This window comes from Pungitius pungitius, chromosome 1, assembly GCF_949316345.1.
Source record: "Pungitius pungitius chromosome 1, fPunPun2.1, whole genome shotgun sequence".
Lineage (NCBI taxonomy): Eukaryota > Metazoa > Chordata > Actinopteri > Perciformes > Gasterosteidae > Pungitius > Pungitius pungitius.
Window position 1 is genome coordinate 30,632,907 of NC_084900.1, and position 12,766 is coordinate 30,645,672.

Genomic DNA, 12,766 nt, shown 5'->3' on the forward strand with positions numbered 1-12,766 from the left:
TGCAGATGTTTCTCCTGGAAAGCATTATATCCCCTAAAGTTATTCTCTTATACAGGAAACTTTCCTCCCAGCGAGCATCTGGCAGCAGGAGCTGTGTGAGCTGTCGTTCTCTTGTGCCGATACTTTGCTAAACCCTTCATGATGTCAATGTGCTGCAGGAGTAAGTTTTAAAACTTACTTTAAAAAAATAAATAATAATATTTGGTGTTGCGGTTAGATGTTTATTTTTAGTCTTGTGTTTAAAGAAGCCTACTTGTACATTGTTAACACTGGCCCATGTTAAACTCGTAACTATGATAAAATGCCTTATTCATAACCTATTATTTTATCCTCCTCACTTGTATATAATGGGGCAGGTGAGCAATGGCCTGATCAAATCAAAAATCAAATCAAAAATCAAAATATGTAATAAAACATTCAGTGTGACATGAAATAAGCATGTTTTCCTCATTAAAAGCATAGTTTTGTCAAATGAACCCTTATTTTTGACACATAATGACACACTGCAGAGATTCATCGGGGTCACCACATTGAATAGTGCGATAGTTGGGAATATCTGCAAGAATCAGTGAGCAGTTCTGTTGGCCCGCAGCCCGGAAGAACAACTAAGATCGTTAATGATTATCATTGATCAAAACATTGAAAACGCAGATGTGAAAAAGGGTATAAGTTGTGGAAAGGAATGAATTGAGGTGAGCGACGTGGAGAAGGAGAAGATGATGTGAGAAAGGCAGGAGGTTGGGCCTTTCACATTAGTGCTTTTTTAATCCTGGGACTCCCGCGAACATGACTTTCCCTGCTCTTTACAGATCAGGGAAATAACACACTGGTTAATATTTTATAGCATGATACATGAAGTGAGTGTCCTGTGATGGCGGTTCTCATGGTTGTAACTTTTTCTCTTTCGACATTTCCACAGTGAGAAAGATTTGGTCACTAAGTGGGGTCCAGGGCAGAACACAGAAAAAAACACTATAATTCATTTATAAACCTTTGTAATTCATCAAAGTCGTGCTTGGTCTACAAAGCTATAATATGTATTTCCCATTCCTTTTTTAGTTGAAGCAACTTCAGCCATCTGTGTCTAAATGAAAGTGATGGCTGCTGTGTCAAGCAGGGAAACCCCGCTCCATCGCTGCTGCAGCTGAACTGGTCTGGTTGAACTGCATTCATTATGTATACTGTTTGCCTCCTGCTATATTTGTTACGCTCCAGTCATATGGGAGCTGTCCAGAAAGCTTTCCTCGATCATTACTACAGAAAGGAAAGCTTGTGCCTTTTAAGTGACCTAAGTCTCTTTCACGTCAAGAGTAAAAGTGGAACCATGAAAGGACTGATCTTGTCTGTAAATTTGGTTAGGTGTAACCACGTGCGATGGACCGCATGCCTGCTGTCAATTAAGCCCACTATTCGATTATCTCTCCGTCTCCACTCAGCATGCAGGCATGATCATCAGGCTCAAACCATAACAGAGTGCCACAGCCAGCCGAGCTCCAGTCGTACTCCTCCCTCTTCCCTAAACCTTTCTCCCCTCATCCCTCTGTCCGTTGCCGGGGTAACAGCACGACCTGTCCAGTCAGGCTTTGTTCTACAGATGGCCCTGGCTCCCTCTGTGCTTCTCTTTTCGGCTTCCTCTGTCCAGTGCAGCTGCTCCCTGGCCCTAATATCTGTAGTTATGCTAACAAGGGTATAGTTGATGAATTTGTCCACACACAGGTGCTATGTTCATATGCTTTGAAGATAAATATAAATTAACTTTTGAAATCATTAAAAAAACAAAAAACACCAACCTTGTTTAGCTAAATGAATAGCATCGCTCAGACACCCAAGAATTAGAATTCCTAAATAAATGATGTCTGTCTGTTCGCTTTCACTGACTTTAGTCCGCCTGTCATTCCTCCAAGGCCTCTCCTAGGGAATATAATCAGGGAAGCGCTTAAACTTTCTGCACAGCTCAAGAGAAAGTTAATCGAGTGACATTTATTCCCAGAGCCACACAGACATCCGGGATGTCTGCACCATCATAATGCAAAGCTAACTTACATAAGTCTGCTAGACAATGTGTTTATTGCTCCGGAGAGAAGCGTCCATTGTTGTTTTCTTACTTTGTGTCTATAGTGCTACCATCAGGTCAAAATTGTTGCTTAATTTGTCCCTGTTGCAAAGTGTTGCCATTCCCATCAGCCAGACAGAAACTAATGCCATTCTACTCCTGAGGTCTGAGCTTACATATAAAACCACACGTACTGTAAATGCTGGATGACAGATGCTGGTTACACAGGTTTTCCAGACACATGATCCCTTACCCTTAGTTTCCTGTTACGGACGTTACCTTTACGCTTTTTCCTGGAACTGTTTGAATGGATGCTGCTGTGCATCCCTTTCAGAAGATCCAAATTATCCTATTTTCTGAAGTGCAACCATATGTCCATGACCTCAGCCAGCTGAGCTGTTCTTTCTGCAAAATGACCCACTTACCCCCCCCCCCTCCCACATGCTCTTGAAGCCTGTTTCAATGCCTTTCAGTCAGCCACATTCCAGTGCAATGTGCAGGGTAGCCTACATTTTGTAGGTTAATAAGGGATTTGGGGTGGTCCTATATTTAACATGGAGAGACAAAACCGCATTAAAAGGCCCTTTGGCTGTCTTCGAGTTCTTTCCCTGTGGACCAACTGGCCCTTTTAGTACAAGACAGCTTCAATGTGGCCTTAATATAGTGTACTCCACACTGAATGTAGCAGATGTCCTCACTAGTCATCGACACTCATGTAGATATACAAATTTAAAGCCTGAGAATGGTTCGTTATCAGCTACCTGTTTATTATGGACCTAATTTAAATATAAATAACTTTTTTTAGTGAATTTTTACCATAGAATTGTGGTGGTTGAACGCTTCAAAAAATATCACTGTAAACATTACAACAATACAAAAAAGTAAAACAGGGATGTTAATTACATTGGTGGAAAAAAAAGTATTGAGATTCATTACTTAAGCAAAACTAGTAGTACCACAATGTAAAATAGCTCAGTTTTTGGGCCTGTCTCTTTCAAACCACTTCCCAAAAAAGCTCAATCTGATCTGATTGGAATGCAAAAGAAAACAAGAGTCAGCCAGGAACCTTGGGTTCTAACGAGTGAAGCCAAAGCAGAGGTGACTTGAATGCGGATTATTTACGGTGCCGCTCAGTGCAAAGGACATGCTTTTATTAGATGATCAAGGTTTCCACGACTCCGCTCGTCCTTGTCTGTGTCCTTGGCCAAGATACAAAACCGCTAGCTGTGCCTACGCTCTTTGAATTTGAGTAATCTTGTTAGCAATGGGGTCCTGATGGGCAATGTGGCAGCCCCTGAAATCAGTGTATGAGGGACAAATGGCACGCTTTTCTGAGTGGTCAGAAGACTAGAAAAGCGCTATACAAGCACATAACATTTACCATTATTTCAAATGGCCATCGGGGGGCCACTCCTCTGCTTACAAAAAGTCTGATTAGATGGAAGTCACTTTAAAATGACGCTACTTTTAACTTAACTAGTAAATGAACATCCCATCCGTTGAAGGAGGCTTTACAAATGTTCATTGGTTGCAAAAAGCCAAGACGGCAAGATGGCTTAACTCAAAATTTCTGATCTGAAAAACTAACTTGGTTATCCTGTTTCTCAGTAGCTAATAATTCATCTTTAAAATGTAGCAGAAAAGAAAATTTAAAGTGATTAAATGTTATGTCTAACAAGCGGTGTTAAAATATTATGCAATTCCTCTCACTTCCCTTCTGCTACCAATTAACATTTTGTGTTTAAAACTACTGGTAACATAGACTTGGACACTGTGGCAAGTTTACACTTCAGTACTCCTGCCTTCAGGGAATACATGGAAGTATTTCTGTGAGGGGCTATGTGTGTGTCTGTATAAGGTTGGTTGTTGCCACATATTGATTGGAGACTTCTCAGATTAGTCCAGTCATTCAATGATCATTTAATTTAATCTGGAGGAAGCAGATGTTCATGAGTGGCAAATAGTCATCACTCACTATCAGCTTGAGGCTTCTCTCCTCCGATCTTCCCTTTGATACGGTCTTCCCCGCAGTTGCTGCTTTGTTGTCTGAGCATGGATTAGATTATATGTAAAGAATGACACTCTTGATTTCTGATATTTTCTTTGCGGACTTGATTCAGTTCAGTCAGCAGTTAACCTTCATCCTTTCTTTATTTTTATTTTTGGCTCACATATCCACCACCGCCTGCCCAAATACACCCACACACATGGAAGCATAGTAGTTGGTATTTGCAATACCATTTATGAAGACCATTCACTGACTGCATTCCTTCCAAAACCCAGAGCAGCTCTTTATAAAAGGGAGGACCAGAACCATGCTCTAAATATGGAGAATTTGGGACATTTTCTTTCACCTTATAAAAATGTGTGTGCTTATTGAGGAAATGTCTCCCCACAAACTGTCAACATGCTACCAAGGTCAAAAGCTGCTTGGCCACTGTTTGTATAAAACCCTGCAGGTGAAAATCTAAATAAAAATAGAATTTTTTTTCAATTCATTCCTGAGCGCAGCAGTTTATCATCAGTTTATGAGTACAGATGAGGGATAGAATGCTAAACAAGTCTCTGACTTCTTGTCTTCTCCATCAAGCTTACTATGATGATATGGCTCCTTCCCTTTTTTACATTTTATTCAGCACCTTGGACAGCAGCCCACAGCGGCAGAACTCCTCTGCAATCCAAATATAAATGTTTACCAACTAAATAGAACATTAAGAGGAGACCAGAGGAGCAATATGAATATGTGTTGGGGTCAATTTAGTAATCTATAGCTCCCCAAACTGTTTATGAAGAATCCTAAAATCACGTGTTCTGTTTTTTTTTTTTCCTTCTCACTTTCTCACGATTTTTCCATCACCTCTCACCTTGGGCAATGACCTTGTTTGAATATGACTATGGGTGCTCGGGCGTCTGCCCACGAGACGGAGAGGGAGGTAGAGGGAGGCAGATGGAGGCGGGCACACCCAAACGATGATGCTCAATGATGCCCCGTCTGTTGCTTCTTGAGAATATCGTCCTGCGATTGGCCGAGGACAGCGAAAGGTACCCAGCGCCGGCGCGCCATGGGCGGGTGGATGGCCCGTTTATAAACCCAGCGCTTTTCTCGTGGGCGGGAACAGTACAAGAAGAGCGTGAAAGTGAAGCGCGGGGGGAGAAAATGAGATCGGGACTGTGGAGCAGAAAGGGGCTGTGGTGGCGGCTGCGGGTGACCGGAGTTCGCGGAGGGGGGCGCGGCGGCCGCCCCTGAAAGCCTCTCCATCCGCGCATGGACGACCACCTCAGCCTCCTGCAATCACCCCCACCGAGCACAACCAAAACCCGGGGCAATAACCTTGTGAACCACGGATACACGGAGACGGAGGCCGGCGTGATGACCGTTGTGGCGTGTGATAACATGCTCGAAGAGTCGGCGGCTCTCCCGGGCCACCACTCCCTGGACCGATATGAACCGGATCACGAATGCTGCGAGAGGGTCGTCGTCAACATCTCAGGGTTGCGCTTTGAGACCCAACTCAAGACTCTCTCCCAATTTCCAGAGACTCTGCTCGGGGACCCCAAGAAGAGGATGAGGTACTTTGACCCACTCAGGAACGAGTACTTTTTCGATCGAAACCGACCCAGCTTTGATGCCATTCTTTATTACTACCAGTCAGGCGGGCGCATCAGGAGACCAGTTAATGTGCCCATTGACATTTTCTCTGAGGAGATCCGCTTTTATGAGCTTGGCGAGGAGGCCATGGAGAAGTTCAGGGAGGATGAGGGCTTCATAAAGGAGGAGGAGCGGCCGTTGCCAGAGAATGAATTTCAAAGACAGGTGTGGCTTCTCTTTGAATACCCAGAAAGCTCGGGTCCCGCACGGGGTATAGCAATAGTGTCTGTCCTGGTCATCCTCATCTCCATTGTCATCTTCTGCTTAGAGACGTTGCCGGAGTTCAGGGATGACAACAGGGATCCGATCAACATTGCACCAGCGATAAATGGCACACTCCCCTATTTCAGCAGCCCCTTCTCTGACCCGTTCTTTGTTGTGGAGACGTTGTGCATCATCTGGTTCTCCTTCGAACTGCTGGTGCGCTTCTTCGCGTGTCCCAGTAAAGCCACGTTCTCCAAAAACATCATGAACATAATTGACATCGTGGCCATCATTCCGTATTTCATCACCCTGGGGACGGAGCTGGCAGAGCGGCAGGGGAACGGACAGCAGGCCATGTCGTTAGCCATTCTGCGCGTAATCAGGCTCGTTCGGGTTTTTCGCATCTTCAAACTCTCGCGTCATTCCAAGGGGCTCCAGATTCTAGGACAGACTTTGAAAGCCAGCATGCGTGAACTGGGGCTACTCATCTTCTTCTTGTTCATCGGCGTCATCCTCTTCTCGAGCGCTGTCTACTTTGCCGAGGCAGACGACCCAGATTCGGGTTTCAGCAGCATCCCGGACGCCTTCTGGTGGGCTGTTGTCACCATGACCACCGTGGGATACGGGGACATGCACCCCGTGACAATCGGGGGGAAGATCGTGGGGTCTCTGTGCGCCATCGCCGGTGTGCTAACCATTGCACTGCCCGTACCTGTCATCGTCTCAAATTTCAACTACTTCTACCACAGAGAGACGGAGGGAGAGGAGCAGGCACAGTACCTGCACGTGGGAAGCTGTCAGCCTCTGGCTGACGCGGAGGAGCTGAAGAAGACATGCTCTTCTTCCTCACTCAGCAAGAGCGAGTATATGGTGATAGAGGAGCACGGCATCGGCAGCGGGTTCAAGCAGCCGAGCAACTTCCCCGCAGCCACGCAAAACAATTCGCAGAATTGCGTGAATATCAGCAAAAAGATTTTCACCGACGTGTAGCCAATTATAGAGCCGTGGCCCGGAACACTGGAGGGGGCGGTGTGTAAACACAGCTGCTTCTGTCCCTGCACGCTGCAGAGGGGAATCCGCGCTAGATCATATTAAGAAAGAAACAAAGAGCAATCCCTGTCTGTTCAGAGGCGCTGCTTTTGTACTCCGTTAAAAAAAGAACCGGGATTTTTTTCGTCTCGGTGATCCAAATTATTTATTTCCTTTCGCGCTTGTGGTGAACGAGCTCCTTAGCATATTAGGCCTATTATAGTTACAGACTTGACCTCATGTGCATTGTGCAATAGCCAATAGTTTATCACAACGTATAAGATGTATAACTGTGAAAGATGGGTACTTGAAGAAAACTCACATTGTATTCAAATGTGTTATAAGTCGTGATCCGTCAGCCATAGCCTGCGTTCAATATTCAGAATCATTTAAATACTAATAATGTGTTTAAATACCACACGTGTTGTCTGAAAACACAGTTCTCCATATATTATCTAAATTAGATTGTTCTGTGATGTGCCTTTATTGTGCGTTAATACTGTCGTTAAAGGTAATCCCCCTGTATTCCTTATATGAACGGTCCCATTATAGACTATATTTAAACGGCACCATATAAACACTGGATCACGCCGACTGTCCGTGTCTCGTCATCGGTGCCGGACGCACCCAGAAGCACAGCCTTCTTTCACGCACGTACAGCAATCAAAGATGGAGCTTTCTCTTTGGATGCCTCAAACATAACCCGCTGCGATGCAGTCGTCATGGTGACGGTGGTTTCCACGATAACCCCAGTCACCGTTGCCATGGCAGCCTTGTTTCCACAGTAACCTTCCAGGTGGCTTGGAAGCTTAGTTGAAGATGTGTGTCTAAAACGATTGCCCTTGGTCCTAAAAAGACTGGTCTCTCATCACGCTTTACGAGCGTAAAAACAAGACCAACTCACCCGGCGCAACAATTGACAACAATCAATCAATCAACAAACCCACAACATTTCCCCCATGCGCGGCTTGTGCAGAATGAAGCAGGAACCACTCAGAGGTGATAAGCCGGGAGAAGTGGAAGAAGAGGCATCGCGTGAGGAATTACGAATGGACTGGGAGCACTTTGTGGCTCGCTGTCCTGACTGCACTACTGCGGGTATCCAGCAGAGGCCGCTGTAGTCCAAGCGCTAAACTGGTAGGTTCTGATTGCTCTCCTGCCCCTTGATAAACGTTCAGGCATGAAACTAGTGTTTTTACAGTGTGCTTACAAGTCAAATAGTTCAGTTTTATCTAAATAACAGAATTGGTTTGAAATCCGCACAGCTGCAGGTTAAACATTTTCTTAGAGTTTTTACTCAATATTGCAATATATTGTTTATTATCTATTTTTCTCAGAGCTTTTTAAAATGCTAACAATGTACAATGTCCCACAAGTTGCAGGCGTGTGCATTTAGACATCCATCCGCCTCAGTGAGTGGTTTTTCCAGTTTAGTGTCATTTAGGTGGGGAGGTGCTTTTAAGTCCCAGCTTGCTTCAGTGATGTTTCCTGCTGACCACCATCTCAGACGATGTGGTTCAATAGCTTTGTGAAATTTATATTCTTTTGCTAATGCTATCAAAGAGTCACAAAAGGTCAAAAAACCAAAGGATAACAGGCATCAGGAGAAAATACGAAAGCTTCTCATTTGGGGTGATGGTGGCGCATGGAGTAGTGTGATGCGTTGGAAGCCACAAAGTTGATGGTCCGAATCCGGGCAGCCCCATGTGCCATATCGACGTGTCCCTGAGCAAGATACTTAACCCCTAAAAGCTCCCAAGGCACAATGTAAGGCATGGGTTATAATGCAATGTAAGTTGCTAAATGACATGTAATGTTTGACACCATTGCTGAATGCACACCCTAAGCAAATAGGGGTCATTTTCAGAGCTGACCTGTATTTTACTGAGATGCTTGAAACCATTCATCTTTATTGTAAATATAGTGTGTGAAGTTGACTTTGAAAGCCCCGATGAAAATGATTTTGGCAACAGTGCCAATATTTTTCTCTGTACAACTGTGTCTGGGTCCACTGGCTGTGATTACGCTAACTCAAAAAGAGATGAGAGAGATACAATATTAAAATGGGGAATTTGTTAAGCATCCATGTTGGGATTCTACACAGCAAAATGGACAGACTCAAATTAGTTAATTTTTAACACTTTTAAAGTGTCCCATGGGGTCCACACTCCACAGTGTCAATGTAACACTTTTTAAAGTGTTGCCATTTTAACACTGCTATAAAGTTAATTTTAACTCTTATATAGTTGAAATTTAACGATACTCAAGCGTCTCAACACCAGTGGGTAGTGAGTTAAATTGACTCTGTGAGATTCAATTTTAACTCTAAGCTGGTGTTTATATTGTCCCTATCTTTTGATTGTTAAATCAACCCTCAACAAAGTGTTAACAATTTAACTCGGAATAAGTGTCAAAATATATCTGTTATTTAGCTGATGCTTTTATCAAAAGCAACTTATGTTGCATTTTTAACACATGGAGTTTACATCTAAGCCCAGGGTACAAGTCATGGTTGTGTATTGGTCAGGGACACTTTGCATTGGAACATGGGTAAGCCAGGGATCAAACCAACAACCTTGTGGTTCCTGGCACACCTTCTCTAACCCATGCACCATATTACATGGAGTTAAAACTCGTACGAAGAGGTGTGACACAGTAGAGTTACATTTCAATCCCATCAAATAGTTCATTTAACTCTACTAAGTGTTGCAAATGAATCTGATCTTGACACTGGATAATGACTCCAGCTCTTTCGTACAATTGACTCGATAAGAGTTGAATCAACTTTTTACAGTGTGATTGTAACTCTGCACTTCAACACTTTTGCCTAACATTGGAAAATTAACCCTAAGGATTTTGCTGTGTATCTAGTTTTACTGTGTGTGCACTTGAACTAGTGCTTGTGAGCACATGTGTGGAAGTAAACAATACTATGTTTACCTCTGCAGTCATGGTTGAGTGACGGTAGGGCAGTCTCATTATCTGCCTTACCCTAAAGGTAAATTGAAAGGTCACACAGAATAAACTTGGATTTATTGATTATTCATTTCCCTTTTGACCCCTGATCTTGAGTGCATATATTATCCGTAAAAAAACTCAGCACTGGTGATCAGTTAAATTGCAAAAGTTAAATTGTAAAAGCCTCAGTGCGGAGAAACGCACTCTATTGATTAGTGAGCAAGATGTAAGGAGGAGACGGAACCTGCTGGATTGGTCAGTCTGGGGAGCTATTGTCATGTGCATGATGGATTACTAGACACATAAAAAAACAAAGACTAAAACTCTGATTACCTCTGCTAACCTCTGCTCCTCCTGCTTTAAGTTTATTGCAGTGTAGACATTTATTTGTTACAATAATACAGAGTAAATTGCAGTGAGTGAGCATGGGATGCCTATCTGCTCCAAACAGAAACAAGGTTAATTGAAAATGTGTCTGTGGGGATTCATTGGGCATCCTTCTTGATGCAGGGCTGTTTGCCGTCCAAACCAACAGTGTCTAAGTTTATTTGCTCCCTCTCTGTCTCTCAGGTGAACTCCATTCCATTCTTCTGCACAAACTTTCTAGAACCCCTGACAACAGCAATCTACTGCCTCAAATTTTGGTAAACAAACTCCCTTTCTTAATAAAAATAAATATGAATTTTCAACTAATATGAAAATGTTTACTCCGTTCGGAGCTCTATTGACCTGCAGTGACTCTTTATTCTCTTTCAGGGCACAATGATCTGGTCTTCCTTTGGAGCCAGATTCTCTAAATTTGAAAGCTGAGACCAAACTCAACTGGACAATTTTCCTGATGGCTGACCTCCTGTACTCGATGCATACCAGCCCAGAAATCCATCAAGAAAATGACAAAAAAAACAACAACATGTAACATATTCTATAACTTCATATTGATGCAGTTTTCTGACTGCTTCTCTTCTGAAGGTTTGTGGAACCGTCAAATGTTGAGAGTGACCAGGCAGTGAAGCAATACAGCTGGAACTGTGTTATTGACTGGCTTTTCTCTAAAGCTTTCTATATAAAGGAAAGCACATTTAAACTTTGGACAGATATTTACATTCTGTTTTCCTATTTCATACTAATGATATTCATTACGGCCAAAAACTGATGAACAGCTTTTGCAACAAGTAAAAAGTTGTAACAACTGAGGCCAACCATGATTTTCTGATATGAAACTGTGATACAAAGCAAAGACTGTTAGCCATATGCCTTTTGTTAGCTCTGTGTGCTCGACGCAACAACACACACACACACACACACGCACGCACGCACGCACACACAAGTAAAAAAAACAGACCTACATGTGTGTGCCAGTTGTAGCTACTCCCCTGATCTGCACATGTAGAACAATAGAGAAACATGTATGAACTGTACACACAAACATAGGCACACACACATACAGTAGCCATGTACCTGTGAAAGGCTCCCTTTTATCCCAGAGTGCACTTGTGTGTTTTTTGGGATGGGGGAGAATCATGTCAGTGGAAGGCTGTTTATGCCAGTATTTGTTCTGTGTTATTCTGTGCTGTCTTAAACATGACCGACATAAAGAGACTCTACTGTTCTACTGTCATTGTTTTATTATTTCACTTCATTACTGATTACTGAACTTTTATGTTTTAGGGAGAATATTTAGATTAGATTATTAGATTAGATTAGATTCAACTTTATTGTCATTGCACAGGGTACAAGTACTGAGGCAACGAAATGCAGTTTAACATCCAACCAGAAGTGCAAAATAGCAAAAAGTGCAGAGTATGTGCATATGTAAAGTGTAATAAGTGAATAAATAGATATTTACAGTAACAAATAGAGTTTCAATTACTTTTAATATACACTTGTTATGTGCATGACAAAAACAATCGTCACATTCTAAATTATGCTATGACCTCACATAGTAATCGGAGCGTTTGCATACATAAATATGGGGTTGACACTGCTGTTGAGTTCAAACTGTTGAACTGTCTTTTCCTAGTGAAAACCAGTGTTTGGCTCGCAGCCCTTTCAGGGGCTGTTACAGAAATCTGAAATATAACAGAAGTCTCCATCGTGTTTGTCCTGAACCGGCAGAACAAGGGAACCTCTCTGCATCTATTCATAAATATCAATGCATTAGATAGATGATATTGAGACATAAATTACAATTACAAAAAAAAACTCTATTCCTAGTTGACATGTTTAGAAACATCAACACTAACAGGGATTTAAATTAAGCATGGAAGATATATTGTGATTTCAAGAGAACATTATTGACACAGATTAGGCTCGATTGCTGAACCCTAAAGAGATCTAAACTGTGTGTGAGTCCAGTGGAAAACTTCATATCATCTCAGTGCAGCAGGAGGTAAATATTAACATTCTAACAGACGTTTAGAGCCATCACACTGTCGTTCTGTGTATGAGCAAGTGTGCTTTATTGCTCCAGTGAGCTCACCAGCTTACTAATAACTCTGCACATCTCCAGGCTATCGTGTGTCCACGAGTATCAAACCGCCTGTTTTTAAGGTTATTGGAAATGTGGTAATAGGTGTTGACTAAAGACCTCCGATATTTTTCAGTGCAGCATAATTATGAACATCATTGCTCGTTGCTTGTATTTTTTTCTCTTTCTGGCTTTACAACTAAAACAAATCTTCGCAAAATAAAACTCCCTTTGAGATCACAAAAATACCAATGACGTCAGCCACGGCGCTACAGCAGGAAATCTCCATAGCAACAAGGGAGGGTTGTCGTGCACGGTGGACAGAATGGCCATCAAGAACAGTCACAGCCCTCTACAGGTGCACCGAAGGTGTCGAGCTGTCTGTAACAATAGCATTAGAGTTTAT

At 42.7% G+C, this 12,766-nt stretch overlaps 1 protein-coding gene across 1 annotated transcript; it reads left to right on the top strand.

Moving 5' to 3' along the window:
* The first annotated feature begins 4,892 nt into the window (after positions 1-4,892).
* On the top strand, positions 4,893-11,493 carry LOC119223139 (potassium voltage-gated channel subfamily A member 3). Its single transcript, XM_037480262.2, has 3 exons — positions 4,893-8,072; positions 10,464-10,537; positions 10,650-11,493. Exon 1 carries the CDS (start codon positions 5,319-5,321, stop codon positions 6,894-6,896), a length of 1,578 nt encoding a protein of 525 aa, XP_037336159.2. The 5' UTR covers positions 4,893-5,318; the 3' UTR covers positions 6,897-8,072; positions 10,464-10,537; positions 10,650-11,493.
* The last annotated feature ends 1,273 nt before the right edge of the window (positions 11,494-12,766 follow it).